This window comes from Columba livia, chromosome W, assembly GCF_036013475.1.
Source record: "Columba livia isolate bColLiv1 breed racing homer chromosome W, bColLiv1.pat.W.v2, whole genome shotgun sequence".
NCBI lineage: Eukaryota > Metazoa > Chordata > Aves > Columbiformes > Columbidae > Columba > Columba livia.
This window is the reverse complement of record NC_088641.1, coordinates 260,250-275,397: the sequence shown is the minus strand read 5'-3', so window position 1 is coordinate 275,397 and position 15,148 is coordinate 260,250. Positions and strand designations below refer to the sequence as shown.

The following is a 15,148-nucleotide window of genomic DNA, read 5'->3' as shown; positions in this document are numbered from 1 at the left end:
GGCAGCGTGGAGCCGGACGGCCGCATTTTACACAGGGCCACAGTGAGATGCTTTCCAAAATGTTCCATTTGCCAGCAACAACAATGCCCTTGAGAAAGGCTGTGAGGCTGGCAGGGAGGAACAATGAGCAGAAGTGGGACAGCGGGCGGGCAGAGCCGCCTCGTCCCGCGCAATCAGCACAGCAGGGGCCAGGACACTCTGCCAGAGAGAGCGATGGGGGCGGCGGGCTGGGGCACAGCGGGGGCGAGCGAGAGCACACACACCTGCACCCTGCTCCCTGCACCCCTGCTCCCTGCACCCCTGCACCCTGCTCCCTGCACCCCTGCACCCCTGCTCCCTGCTCCCTGCACCCTGCTCCCTGCACCCCTGCTCCCTGCACCCCTGCTCCCTGCTCCCTGCACCCTGCTCCCTGCTCCCTGCTCCCTGCACCCTGCTCCCTGCACCCTGCTCCCTGCTCCCTGCACCCCTGCTCCCTGCACCCTGCTCCCTGCACCCTGCTCCCTGCTCCCTGCACCCTTCACACTGCTCCCTGCACCCCTGCTCCCTGCACCCCTACACGCTGCTCCCTGCACCCTGCTCCCTGCACCCTGCACCCCTACACCCTGCACCCTGCTCCCTGCTCCCTGCACCCCTACACCCTGCACCCTGCTCCCTGCACCCCTGCTCCCTGCTCCCTGCACCCTGCTCCCTGCTCCCTGCACCCTGCTCCCTGCACCCCTGCTCCCTGCACCCTACACCCTGCTCCCTGCACCCCTGCTCCCTGCACCCCTGCTCCCTGCTCCCTGCTCCCTGCACCCTTCACCCTGCTCCCTGCACCCCTGCTCCCTGCTCCCTGCACCCTGTACCCTGCTCCCTGCACCCCTGCTCCCTGCTCCCTGCACCCCTACACCCTGCACCCTACACCCTGCACCCTACACCCTGCTCCTGCACCCCTGCACCCTGCACCCTGCACCCTGCACCCTACACCCTGCTCCCTGCACCCTGCTCCCTGCACCCTACACCCTGCACCCTACACCCTGCACCCTTCAGCTGCTCCTGCAGGCGGCAGCTGGCGCTGGCCCCAGCTGTGGCCGGTGCAGCAGAGGACTCGGGATGTGCGAGGGAACCGTGTCCTGCGAGGAGCAGAACATTCAAAACTGATAGAACACATGGGTTTGATTCCATCATACAGTGAAACAGTGACACTCGATGCTGCAGAAAATGATGAATATCAAGGTTTCAGCAAGGGTAAAAAGTGTATTTATAGCAAATAAAATTATTTGTGACTGATTCCTTCGGTGGTTTTGGCTTTGTCAGAGCAGGGCTTGAGCCAGACAAGCGTTTGGCCGGATCCGGGCGGGTATATTGCCCCTGTATGGTGCAGTGGCCACCCCGGTACCCCCCATCGGTGACTCGCCCGGAGGGTCCCCGTGCCCGCTCCGGCGGGCAGAGCCGGGGCGCTGGGCACGGCTCGGGCCGAGTGTGGCTGAGCACGCTCCCCAGGCTCGTGGCCGAAGCGCCGTCACAGGTCACGGCTTCGCCCACCCAAGGCCCGATGTTCTCCGTTCTTCCCTCTGCGTATCTGTGGGGAATTCAGCACAGCAGGCCTGTTCGGTTTTAAAAGGATTTTTATATAACTCTGACCTTTTCATTCTGTTAATATTACCTTTCTCAGTACACCCAGCATACACACGCAGCTGCCAGGCCAGTAATGGGACACAGAACAAACCTATTTTATTTTAAAACCTTTCTCAAATATTGGGGCACCTCGGGAGTCAATTCTTTGTATTTGAATTTCAGATTATTAGTAAAAGGTTATCCGTCTAGGCGCCCAGGAGGACAAAGGGTGGGTAATGGAGTGAGAAGATAAATAAGTACAGAACGTGGCAAGCGTAGCAGGCACAAGCGCACCCGACCTACATCCCCGGGCTTTGTGTACGAACAGGGTTCTGGGGCCGGAGGTGGATGCAGGAGCGTGAAATAAGGAGCACGTCTTGTCTGCTCCCTGAGCACTTCTCGCCTTTGAGAACAAACGAATTGTGTCCTCAAAAGTGACCCTACAGAGACTGGTTTTACTGTTACCTCTTTCGCAGCGGCAGCGGGACACCCTGTGGTGCGGCCGGGCGGGCAGGAGGGGCGGCGCGGAGCCGCAGCACCGCGTCACCTGGACCCCGCAGGACAGGCCCACACAGCAGCAGCTGCCAGCCCACGGCAAAGCCCCCGCCACCCGCACGGGCGCCGAGCGCACGCCGCGCGTTCCCTGCTGGCCGAAACGCCCCGTGCACAGCGCTCTGCCCACTGCTATGGGGTGCTCTGAAAGCGCCTGGTAACGCAAGGCATTGGGAATGACCCAGATTCACCTGGAAAACGAACCAGAGGCACTACAGCTTGCTTCTCTGACCCTCAGGTTTCTAATTTGGATAAAAGAGATTTATTTGGAGCAGTAATGTGACTATTAGCAAAATAATCTGAACATTGTATCCTTCACAGATATGTCCCTTGATGTGATTTGGCAGGAGCCTTTATCCAGTCCGTTTATTTTATTGTCTCAAGTTCTGCTATTTCATATTCAATGATTCCAATACGATGGCGGGGATGCGGATGCGCTGTGTGATCAGCGTTGCTGCCAGCCCCTCCGCGCTCGGCTGACACGGCCACGGCTTGTGTGCCGGATTAATATTGAAGGTCAAGTGCAACGATATTTCCTGCTTTAAGTGACTGTCACTTTCTCAGTTAAAATGCAGAGCAGCTCCTGATGGATGCAATCAGGCTGTAACTGGAGGAGCTACTGTCTCAAAATAGCACTTGGTCATTACATTTACATACTGTTGCTGTTAGCAAAACAAGTGGAGCCCATTATATGCAGAGAAACCTTCCCGCAGCGAGCCGCAGCAGCGCTGCTCCGGAGGGTTTGCCTGCCCAGATGTCCCCACGCCACGTGCTCCTCTCGGGGATGGCGAGCACTTCCCGGGTGCCCACGGAAGTCGAGGCACGAGCATCACGTAGCAGGCGCTGCGGCCAGAGGCCGAGTTCAGCTCACCGAGCTCGGTGCCCGGGGCCGGGTCCTCTTATCCAGTGCTGTGACCGAGGCTCTCAAGCGACATCACTCCCCCGTCGTTGTTGTTGGCAGACGGCGTCAGCCTCGCTTCGCCAGCACAGGTGAGCAGATGGCAACTGGTTAGTGAGCGCGATTGTCAGCCAGCTCGGTGCAGCGGGGACAGCGGAGGGACAGCGCAGGGACAGCGCAGGGACAGCGGAGGGACAGCGCAGGGACAGCGGAGGGACAGCAGAGGGACAGCGCAGGGACAACGGAGGGACAGCACAGGGACAGCGCAGGGACAGCGCAGGGACAGCGGAGGGACAGCGCAGGGACAGCGGAGGGACAGCGGAGGGACAGCACAGGGACAGCGCAGGGACAGCGCAGGGACAGCGCAGGGACAACGGAGGGACAGCACAGGGACAGCGCAGGGACAGCGCAGGGACAGCGCAGGGACAGCACAGGGACAGCGGAGGGACAGCAGAGGGACAGCGCAGGGACAACGGAGGGACAGCGGAGGGACAGCGGAGGGACAGTGGAGGGACAGCACAGGGACAGCACAGGGACAGCGCAGGGACAGCACAGGGACAGCGCAGGGACAGCGGAGGGACAGCGCAGGGACAGCGGAGGGACAGCAGAGGGACAGCGCAGGGACAACGGAGGGACAGCACAGGGACAGCGCAGGGACAGCGCAGGGACAGCACAGGGACAGCACAGGGACAGCGGAGGGACAGCAGAGGGACAGCGCAGGGACAACGGAGGGACAGCGGAGGGACAGCGGAGGGACAGTGGAGGGACAGCACAGGGACAGCACAGGGACAGCGCAGGGACAGCACAGGGACAGCGCAGGGACAGCGGAGGGACAGCGCAGGGACAGCGGAGGGACAGCAGAGGGACAGCGCAGGGACAACGGAGGGACAGCACAGGGACAGCGCAGGGACAGCGCAGGGACAGCACAGGGACAGCGCAGGGACAGCGCAGGGACAGCACAGGGACAGCGGAGGGACAGCAGAGGGACAGCGCAGGGACAACGGAGGGACAGCGGAGGGACAGCGGAGGGACAGTGGAGGGACAGCACAGGGACAGCGGAGGGACAGCACAGGGACAGCACAGGGACAGCGCAGGGACAGTGGAGGGACAGCACAGGGACAGCGGAGGGACAGCAGAGGGACAGCGCAGGGACAGCGGAGGGACAGTGGAGGGACAGTGGAGGGACAGCACAGGGACAGCACAGGGACAGCGCAGGGACAGCGCAGGGACAGCAGAGGGACAGCGCAGGGACAGCACAGGGACAGCGCAGGGACAGCGCAGGGACAGCGCAGGGACAGCGCAGGGACAGCAGAGGGACGGCGCAGGGACAGCGCAGGGACAGCACAGGGACAGCGGAGGGACAGCGCAGGGACAGCGCAGGGACAGCACAGGGACAGCGCAGGGACAGCGCAGGGACAGCGGAGGGACAGCAGAGGGACAGCGCAGGGACAACAGAGGGACAGCGCAGGGACAGCGCAGGGACAGCGGAGGGACAGCGCAGGGACAGCGCAGGGACAGCGCAGGGACAACGGAGGGACAGCGCAGGGACAGCGGAGGGACAGCACAGGGACAGCACAGGGACAGCGGGGCACAACGAGGCACGAGCGCGTTTTTCAGGTGCAGACAACGGCGCTGCCTCTTGGCCTGGATCCAATGGTGACAGTGACACGGTGGCAGTGACAGTCTGTGGGCTGATACCCGGCACAACAGGGTCGGTGACTATGGGGCTGTCACCGGAGCTGACTCACTGCAGAGGGCATTTCGGGGCATTTCCAGTTCGAGGTGAGCTGCTTTTATGCAAAAGTTGTGGCAGTTTTCAGAGGAAAGGGAAACTAAACTGCCATAGGCCATCTCAGCGTTCTCCCCTCCCCCGGCAAAGAGCCAAACCCAACGCATTACACACAGTTTCACCACCAAGAGATCGTTCCTGAATAAGGATCAAACAGCTCCTTTTGTTAGAGTTTTTAGAAACCTTTTAACCGTCTCCTCCTTTGCTCGTGGGCAGTTTTAAAAAATGAACTCTTTTTCACTTGGAAAGGCCTAAACATTTTTTCAAGTAGTTTCTGGTTTAGTTAATTCCTTGGGGTAAGGGGACGAAAAGAGAACATTATTAGCTGAATTCGATTGGATGTTCGGACAGTCGGGTCCCCCCTCTCCCCTGAAACAGGAGCTACTTTCACAACTGCTCCCGCAGCACAGGTGTCTGCACCGGGTCAGCCACCCGGACGTCGGCTCGCAGGGCACACGGGGATGTTGGCCCACGCTTCGAAATGCGACCGCACACCGCGACACTCCGGCTGAAACTCCGCCTGTTAATAGATCCCGGACGCGTAACAGGATTCGGGAGAGAAGCGCCACGAGACGGAAGCCACGCGTGCTCTAAAGCAAAATATCTTTGTACCATTGAAAAATGAAATTAATAAAATATTTTGTAAAAAATAATGTTCGTGTCACCTTTATCTCACACTTTTTTATTTTTCATGTATGCTTTATCATGTGCTTAATATATTAGTACAGTCATATGTTTCTGTAATTTACAATTAAGTAAATATACAGATATTGAGGGTGCACGACCGCAGGTTACTGATGGGATGTGTGATCGGAAGCATTTGGGGAGCACGGTGCAGGGCCCGGCAGAACCGGCCCGAGGGAGCAGAGCGGCTGGCGGGCGCCGTGCAGCCAGCGCCCAGCGCCGGGACAACGCGCACATACGTCTGAACGCGGCGCAGAACCGACAGCCGACACAATGGCAAAATCCGAATGCCCCTTGGAGGCACGTGCTGCAAACAACGGGTGAGTCAGAGCCCTCGCGAAGCCGCGGGGAAACTGTGCCTGGATTTCTCAGCGACTGGAAGAGCCTCTCAGAAGAGCGAGACACGCCAGCAAGTGCCATTAACAACCCTAACAACCCGGCGTGAAGGGCTGCATTGCCAGTGACAGGCCACTCTGAGTCCTGCCTGCTGGGGGCCCAATTTTGAGGAACCTTAATGGTACTTCAAAGGCAGAATTGCTTGAGACTACTTGGCGTGTGGTCTGACGGAGGCAGCTGAAATTACTTCAAAAATAACTTTTAAGAGCGAAGGTGTGCAGCTGGGGTCATATCGACAGCACCGTGCTTCACATAGGACAAACAACCCGCAGCACCTCAGTGGGTACCGTGAAACGTGGAAATGACTGAGGGTGGTGAGGCGCACGCAACCCACACAACACCGGGACGCGGCCGCGGGTCTTGCTGCAGCACGGCCGTGGTGCTCTTGTCAGACACAGCCCGGCGCGTGAGGAGCCTCCCGAGACGGGTTTGCATCGCGGCCGGCCCGGCTCCGCGCCCCAGGGGACAGGACAGGGACAGGACAGGACTCAGCTCCGCACCCCAGAGGACAGGACAGGGACAGGACAGGGCTCAGCTCCGTGCCCCAGAGGACAGGACAGGGACAGGACAGGGCTCAGCTCCGCACCCCAGGGGACAGGACAGGGACAGGACAGGGCTCAGCTCCGCGCCCCAGGGGACAGGACAGGGACAGGACAGGGCTCAGCTCCGCGCCCCAGGGGACAGGACAGGGACAGGACAGGACTCAGCTCCGCACCCCAGAGGACAGGACAGGCACAGGACAGGACTCAGCTCCGCACCCCAGAGGACAGGACAGGACTCAGCTCCATGCCCCAGGGGACAGGACAGGGACAGGACAGGGCTCAGCTCCGCGCCCCAGAGGACAGGACAGGGACAGGACAGGGCTCAGCTCTGCGCCCCAGAGGACAGGACAGGGACAGGACAGGGCTCAGCTCTGCGCCCCAGGGGACAGGACAGGGACAGGACAGGACTCAGCTCCATGCCCCAGAGGACAGGACAGGGCTCAGCTCCATGCCCCAGGGGACAGGACAGGGACAGGACAGGACTCAGCTCCATGCCCCAGAGGACAGGACAGGGCTCAGCTCCGTGCCCCAGGGGACAGGACAGGCACAGGACAGGACTCAGCTCCGCACCCCAGAGGACAGGACAGGACTCAGCTCCATGCCCCAGGGGACAGGACAGGGACAGGACAGGACTCAGCTCTGCACCCCAGAGGACAGGACAGGACTCAGCTCCGTGCCCCAGAGGACAGGACAGGACTCAGCTCCATGCCCCAGAGGACAGGACAGAACTCAGCTCCATGCCCCAGAGGACAGGATGATGCCCAGAGACTGATTTTTCTGAGGACTGAACAAAAGTAGACAGGGTCCCGTATGGAGTCCGATGCAGCTTTGCTCAGGTGTATAAAGTTGGGTGAAAATGAGGAGTCATGAGACCTGAAGTCAGAGACACCTGGTCCTGCACAGCTCCTCTGACAACAACCTGAAGGTACCAGCGACGGTATCAGGACCGCGATCCTGCTTATGGACATGGCAGAGGACAGTCCAGCCGCGGCTGGCCCGGAGGACGAGGAACACTTGTGTACAGCGAGCCCGGGGGCCAGCGCTGCTTCCCGAGCACGGGCCCAGCGGTGTGTCCCCCGGACCCCCGGCACGCGCCCCTTCTCTGACGCGCCCCGTCGCTCTGACGCTCGGCAGATGGAGCAGAAGCTTCCTGCAGAGCGTCGCGCTCGCCGCAGCTGGTCCTGTGGGCAGCTCAGCGCCGCGGTGTCACGGGAACACCGGGAGCGATCGGTGCGAGCGGCACCCCGGTGCTTTTGGTGGGCCCTGTGCACAGCACGGCTGCTCCAGCCGCCCGCTGAGCAGCGCCGGCGGGGAGCTCGGCAGTTCCAGCGTATCCGGAACAAAGAGCGCTCGCCGGGGAAGTCAGGCATTGCGATTCTTCCGAGCTTCACTGCGAGCGGCTGCAGGCGAACTCCTATGGCTTCGCCTATTAACCTACATTTTTCAGCTCAGGTGCAAGGTGCTGGTTATTTGCCCATGGCCAATCTCTTTGAAAACAAAGAGCTGTAATTCAAATATTATATATGCAGGTAGCTCTAACGCCTGGATGTTCGCAAAGGTCTGGCAAACCAGCCAGAATGTCAAGAGCTACATTATTCTGCGTTCTAAAAACGTGCATAATTTTGCAGCCGTGGTGCTCCGAAAGATCCACTGTACAAATATTGAAGTCAAACACCCAGAGAGCGGGGGGATTTCAAAACACAGGTGACCTTTAGCAACCTAAACCATCCAGATGATAAAACAGCAGAACCAGCAGCAGAAGCGTGGGTGGGTGTTTCGTGGCGTCTGTGGAAACGGAAGGAAAGCCCACTGCTGATGTTTCCCTTTCCCCACCACGTACAACGGGTGGCTAAGAGTGTTTTCCGAGTTTTGGAACCCTGATCGGTAACAAAGTGACAGGCCAAGATGCAATGGTCTCAGAATTAGGTGTGGGTCTGTGCCTTGCACAAAACCGTCTGGCATCTCTGTGAAGAAAGAACAAGCGCCTTCAACGGCTTTTTCCCTCCACTTGTTACAAAATTAGGTTTTATAATCTGAGCTTCCACTTTTAATTGTCTCCACAACGACTGCACGAGTCGCAATCCGGGTGCGGTACACGCTGTTTTGGAACAAAAGCTGGTCTGCTGTGGTTTCTTTATATTAAGGCAAATATTATATTCTGCATTAATGTAATTCATTATTTGGCTAGCTAAAGATAAATGTACATCTACAACCACAAGAAATAACATAAAGATTTCATTCCAATGGCAAAGTAAATTTGACAAAGATTTATCAGTCAGATTGTCTACAATTGCCTGGTCTGAACCCGGTTCGGCTGCCCTGCTGTGAACTGGTGGTATATTCAACGAGGTTTTTAGACTGATTCCAGGTAGAATGATTTCTGGTGTAAATGAGAATTTGGCCCTTTTTTGCTGGGAGCGAAATGTAATTAGACAATGGTTCGCTTATGTGTGACGTATGTTAATCAGTAGTTCCCAGTCGCACACGTGCCAGACGTGTTGCGAACGCGGTGGTGGGCGCGGGCGGGGCTGCGCAGGCACCGCAGGGTCTGCGGGCTCGGACACCGCCCCCGCAGCACGGCGGGCACCGGGAACGGGCGCGCCCGGCCCCGCCCCGCCCGCCCGGCCCCGCCCCCCGACCCCGCCCACCCTCCAATGAGCGGCGCACACGCAGCGGCGGCCCCAGCGAGGGCTGGCCGGCAGCCGCCTGACCCGCAGGCCGCAGCTCAGGAGGCCGGCGCCGCCGTCCTGTTGCTTCCCAGACGACTCTGGCTCGTTCCGCCGTATCGCGGGCTCTCAGCGTCCACCGAGAGCCCCCTCGGACCGCAAATGGGTTGGGCACCTGCAGCGACGGGAGGCGAGGGGCTTCGCGTCCAGGCCCCTCGGCGCGGTGCATGCTGGGAGTTGTAGTCCGGGTGGCGGCGGAGGCCGCGGCGGGTGGGCGGGGCGGGGGCGCACGGACACTACAAGTCCCGGGGAGCAGCGCGGGGCTCGCGCCGCAGTTCCGCGGTTGGTGCGGTGAGCGCGAGGCTTCGGGCTGCGAGCGGCTCCCGCGCCCGCCGAGGAGCCGCCGGAGCTGCCGCGGCCGGTGCGGCCCTGCCCGGCCGCCATGGATCTGTTCGGGGACCTGCGGCGCATGAACAAGCGGCAGGTAGCGGAGGGGCTGCCGGTGCCGCCAGGCGGGGCCCGGGGCTGGGCCGGGGCGCGGAGCCCGCGGGAGGCTCTGGGGCTGGGGCGGGTCGTGTACCTGAGAGCCCCAGCGAACGTGTCGTCACACTGGGGGGGTGAGTGGAGTCGGGCGGGGTCGTTCCTCGGCAGCGTCTTCGTGTGCCGCCGAGCAGAACGGCGGGGGAGGCGGCGTCGGGAGGTGTATCCGCGCGGCGGGGCAGCGCGGCCGCGGACTCACTCGAGTTACAAGAGATTTTCCACATAAGATGTTTCTGCCAGACCATGAAGGAGATGGCCCCGTGTGTCTCTTCTGCACTCACAGCTCCTCTGTCCAGTAAAGATAACTGTCCAAAGTGCAGCGTCTGCCGCTGCTGCCCTTGCTGTGTTTCTCATGCCTGTTTGGAGCGCCTGTGAGCCCAGAAGTCAGCGGCCTGTGGTCAAACCCCGTTAGCCTCTGGTATTGTAGAAGTCCCCGCAGCGGGCCCGGCGGCTCCTGGCGCTCGCAGCGCGGCGTGGCGCGGGCCGAGGTCGGGCGCACGCTGGACCAGCGCGGCAGCCGGTTCCACGGGGCCGCTCCTGGGAAGCGACTGTAGCGCAGGAGTCGGCATGCCTGGTCTGTGACTCGGTGCACATGGGCTGGAATTCTGTGTCGTGCTTTGAGATACAACATGGTAACTCTAAACAACTCTTTGCTTATTTTATCTAGCTGTATTACCAAGTCCTGAATTTTGCTATGATCGTGTCTTCTGCCCTCATGATATGGAAAGGGCTGATCGTCGTTACTGGAAGTGAAAGCCCTATTGTTGTGGTGCTCAGGTAAGTCAGTGTAAAGGCGTTTCTGTTAAAGCCCAGATATTGCTTTGTCCTTCATCTCCTTTCTTTCCCCCTTGGATAGATTTTGAGTTTGAAATCTCACCTCCTTAAAGAAATATTCAAACGCTTTTTTCTTTTAACTCTGTTTTTGGACGCTTGGGCTGTTTTCGTAACTGCAGTCTGGTTTCCATTGAAGTTCGTAGATATGTGGTGTACAGAGTCAGTCTTGCAGACCCTGAATGCTGATCAGACGTGTGAAGTTAAACACGTGTTCATGGAACAGAAATGGAGTGTCTGTCAGCAAGGAACGTATGCAGCAAACACCGGTATTCTCATGAGAATCATCTGTTCATGTTGTTAGTTACGGAATCTGGAATCCTGCCTTAGAGGTTGTTACCAAACAGTGCGGGGGCTGGCTTTGAAAAAGGGGTGGGAGTTGTCGTGGTTGAGACGGACAAACCGCACAGACCGCGTTCTTCCAGGGTGGAACTAGTGGAGGCGGCTTACTGCCACAAGTGCGTTTGATGCAGCTTTACCAATTCATGTGTCTCTTCGCTGTTGGTTACAAGTTGCAGCAGTAACATCTCATTGGCTGTTTTTGCTGTCATCAACGTTACTGTTTTACTCCCTCCTTTCTCACGGGCACATCCTTAACGTCTCCGGGTGCTCCGTTGCTCCCATCGTCCTCACGGGTGGGCCTTCGTATCCTCAAGGCTAATTTCCGTTCCCGTGCCCTCCGTCAGGGAATCCACGGGTGCACCGTAGTCCCCCACAGGGTGTTCTGATCATTAATAACAATCGCTGATGTAAGCATAACTCCTGCTGGTGTTAATTGAGCCCTTTCTGTGTTGAGAAGTACTACTTGTTGTACTGGGAGACGTTTTCTGTCTTTTCGCTGACGGATTGGGTTTTGTAACCAGAATGGCTCGTTTTGTTCCTCCATCATAGCCACAATGCTGTTTCCTCTGCAGCTTGTTTCCTTTCATTGGGGCAGTAAGCCAGGCTTCTGTAGGCTGGCTCAGAGACTTACTGAGGTCTGGTTGTGTTGAGTGTTGGCGTGCTGTTGCTGAACGGGTGAAGCTACAGACTTCCATTGAAATTGTGACTCTATCTGTAAGAATTAAATGTTCTGTGTTTTCCTAGCTCTTCTTTCATTCACCACAATGCTAATAAACCCTCTCTCTTTGTTTGTAGTGGCAGCATGGAACCAGCTTTTCACAGGGGAGACCTGTTGTTCTTAACGAATTTCCATGATGACCCAATCCGAGCTGGGGAAATAGTTGTTTTTAAAGTTGAAGGCAGAGATATTCCAATAGTTCACAGAGTAATCAAAATACATGAAAGGTAATGCAACTTGGCATTTTCCTTGTTTCTAAATGTAGTTGCCTTCACTGTGACTTCCACTGACATTTTAATTTGGTAGTATTTTATGGAGAAGACAGGTGAGGATACGCTGTAAGATCAGCCCCAGCTCTGGGGTGTGATCTGCGCTTCCCGCGGTGCTGCGGCACGTTTGGCTCCTGTCCCTCAGCAGGGCTGCTCGGCTGGGTGTAGGTGAGCCGGTCCCAAAGAGGAGTCTGGTGGCGCGAGCCGTGCACGCTGCTCTCGCCGGGGGGAGCGGTCCGCTGCTGTGCCGACTGTCGCGGAACTGGGGTTTTGGTGTGATAAATAGCTACTTCTAAACACAAATCTCTGAAAGAAAGTGAAGGTTCAGAACCAGAGCTGTGTATGAAGTCTGACAAGTATGTGATCTTTGTTATGTGAAGCTTTCCAAGAAAGAGGTTTGACTAAGAATGAAAGAGAGATTGTTGTTCTCTTGGTGTGTATTAGTCTCAATGCCAACAGCAACTTGTGCTGAGAAGCAGCGGGTAGATGACTTGGTTTTACCTTCATTCATGTGCCTGCTATGATGATCAGTCCTGTCTGCAGGCAGCGGCAGTTCTGTTTCTGGTTCTGCACAGCAAGAAGCCAGCCTGGAGGCGGCAGGCTCTGGCGCGTTTGCTGCTCGGGAGATCCTGGCTGTGAACTGGAGGTGATTACCTTTTGAGTAATATCTGTTCTTCAACACTTCTTTGAAACAAATGCGTATATCCAAGAATTACCTTTTTTTCTTAAATACCTAATTTGTCATCATAAAAATTCCTTGTCTCTTGATATTAATTACTTGCAGTTGGCAATTCTTAATCAAAATTGGTTTGAAGACTGTAAACTCAATGACTTTTTGAAGTGGGAGTGTTGAACTGAAGTCTTGCAAGGGCACAAGACGTGGCAGGTTTTCTGACATCAGTGATTAAATCATGTCACGTTCAAAACCCGGTGTAAGAGACTTGGTTCATTTGAAAGAGCAGGGAGAGGGTCGGGGTTTAAAGCGCTGTTGGTACAGAAAGGCGGGGGAGGCGCGGTGACGGGTTCGGGAGCAGCCGGCTGCCCAGGCTCCGTCACCTGCCGCCGCCTTTCGGTGGCTTGGGCTTCTCCGTACGGTCCCCAAAGCCCAGCGGAGCGTCTTGTGTGCGCTATGTTACGTGAAGGCTGGTTACACGTCTTGTTTGCCACGTTTGCAAATATCAAACATAAGTGGGGCTTTGCCTGGAACGCACTGGATCATTTAGCAGTTAACAAGTGACCTAAAACCGTGTTGTGGTGTTAGTGACAAAATACTAAATTTGATGCAGGTGTGCAGCTACTTTAGAGACTCTTCAATAGCTGTTTTCATCAAAAGGACAAAGCTTTTTGTCATAAACATGATTTCTAAGAGGTAAACAAGTCCTACAGCACTGTATTGTAGCCCCGGCTCTCCCAAGGGAAGACCTTCAGGGTCTGCCTCACCTGGGGTTTGTGATTCGTATGCAGTTCCATTTATTCTGTAATGCGTGATGGCTTCACAGGATCTTATTCCACAATTTGTTAAAAGCAGAACAAACTTAGTAGGGCGTTGTTCAGCATTTCAGAGTCAGATGCTTTTGCTGTTGGGGGTTCATTCGGTTGGGTTTGTCTCTGGTTTGGCGTGTTTGGCTTTTCCCAGGCAGGCACACAGTGCTCTTGTTGAAGCTCAGAGCCTGCTCGGGGGGACAGTGTCCCTTTGGTGTTCGCTGTGTAGTTGCTTATATAAACCGTGATCTAGGGGTGGTTTTTAAAAACGTTTCTGGTTAAAATCCATTGACTCCGTCAGTAACAACCGCAGTGTTAATGATTTAATGGTGTTTGTCAAATACGCAGGACTGGAAGTAAACATGGTTATCTAATCTCGTAGCACTTTTCATCTTCATTGTGCTTTGTAGATGTTAATTAAGTGGTGTTTGGTTTGTCACCTCGTTGCCTTCTAGAGAAAATGGGAACATCAAATTTCTGACTAAAGGTGATAATAATGAAGTCGATGATAGAGGTTTGTACAAAGAAGGTCAGAACTGGTTAGAGAAGAAAGACGTCGTTGGAAGAGCGAGAGGGTAAGTAATGTGAAACGTCTGTGTTTGTAGCTAAAATAGAACATTTAGGGTTAGGATGTAATTCAGTTCCGCTGTCGGTACAAACGAGATCTGGTGTAGTATTCTAAAACTTTATTACATGAAATGGTAATGTAAAGAATCACTTCCTGGGAAAGTTCCTGTAGTGCTGTCACTGATGGCAACAGTGGAAGTCTTTAATTGCTTTTCAGGTAATGGCACATCTAACAGACCTGTCCTTTCTGTGCTGGCTCGCGGGCTGTTGTAGCTGCAGAACAGGAGCAAACGCTGAGAGGCGGTTCCCTGTGCTGCGGGGCGTGCTTCTGGGGCGCCCTCCTTACCGTGACGTGTATTGCCATTTCTGGGATCCGTGTGGATGGCTTACTTAATAATTAGTGAACTAATAATAATAAATAATGCTATCAGTATGCAGCAAGAAGAAACATGAGACAGAAATCTGAGGTCTTGCTCCCAAATTTTCATGAAGTACATATTGTCTCTAAAGCTCTGCTTCGGGTTTTGTTCAGTTTTGGTGCTTCTTGTTGTGGTTTTTTAATCTGAAATAGATAATCTAAAATATTCAATACATCTCCATGTAATAATTGAAGGTTAATTTTACATTTGTCTGCTTTTGTCCATTGTAGGTTTTTGCCTTACGTTGGTATGGTGACTATAATAATGAACGACTATCCAAAATTTAAGGTATGTACACAGACATTGAGTACTTGAGTTTAAAACTATAAGATAGCGAGGTAGTAAGAATCTTGCATGCAAGAGTACACGTTAGTAAATCTGTGTGGTTTAGTACCTAAGGTAAGATGAGCTGTGGTGGGGTTTTTGCTTGTTTTAGCTCGTCTGTTATCCAGTAGAACTCTGCATTTGTAGTCATTTGAAAACCTTTTTTATAGGGCTGTCATAAACTAAGCGTACGCAGTCGTGATGCCTGTTTACAGTTAGTAGGGTCGTGTTAAAATAGTGTGCACCCGCCCGGAGGGTGTGATGTTGGAGAGCGCTTTGAGCCACTTCAGAGCCTGTGTGAAGTGATATGGTGCTTGTTCCCTGTTCTCTTCCAGTACGCTCTGCTGGCGGTGATGGGGGCGTACGTGCTGCTGAAACGGGAATCCTGAGGAACCGCTTCTCAAGAACAAAGGGAAAAGCTAAATATGCCGGGGAAAAACTAATATATTTCAGATGTTTTCATTTCTGTATACAGTTACAAAACTGTACCAGCTTTTGTCTTGTCTAAATAAACCGGACAAGTAATGACTAAG

At 55.5% G+C, this 15,148-nt stretch overlaps 1 protein-coding gene across 3 annotated transcripts; it reads left to right on the top strand.

The window, feature by feature from the left end:
- The first annotated feature begins 9,145 nt into the window (after nucleotides 1-9,145).
- On the top strand, nucleotides 9,146-15,148 carry LOC102092806 (signal peptidase complex catalytic subunit SEC11C). Of its 3 annotated transcripts, none has more exons than XM_065044486.1 (6): nucleotides 9,146-9,289; nucleotides 10,331-10,440; nucleotides 11,632-11,781; nucleotides 13,761-13,880; nucleotides 14,522-14,579; nucleotides 14,951-15,148. In XM_065044486.1, exons 2-6 carry the CDS (start codon nucleotides 10,358-10,360, stop codon nucleotides 15,002-15,004), a joined length of 465 nt encoding a protein of 154 aa, XP_064900558.1. In that variant the 5' UTR covers nucleotides 9,146-9,289; nucleotides 10,331-10,357; the 3' UTR covers nucleotides 15,005-15,148. The 3 variants fall into 3 exon arrangements, with proteins under 3 accessions (XP_064900558.1, XP_064900557.1, XP_064900560.1); XM_065044485.1 differs by lacking the exon at nucleotides 9,146-9,289 and adding an exon at nucleotides 9,394-9,607; XM_065044488.1 differs by lacking the exons at nucleotides 9,146-9,289; nucleotides 11,632-11,781 and adding an exon at nucleotides 9,394-9,607.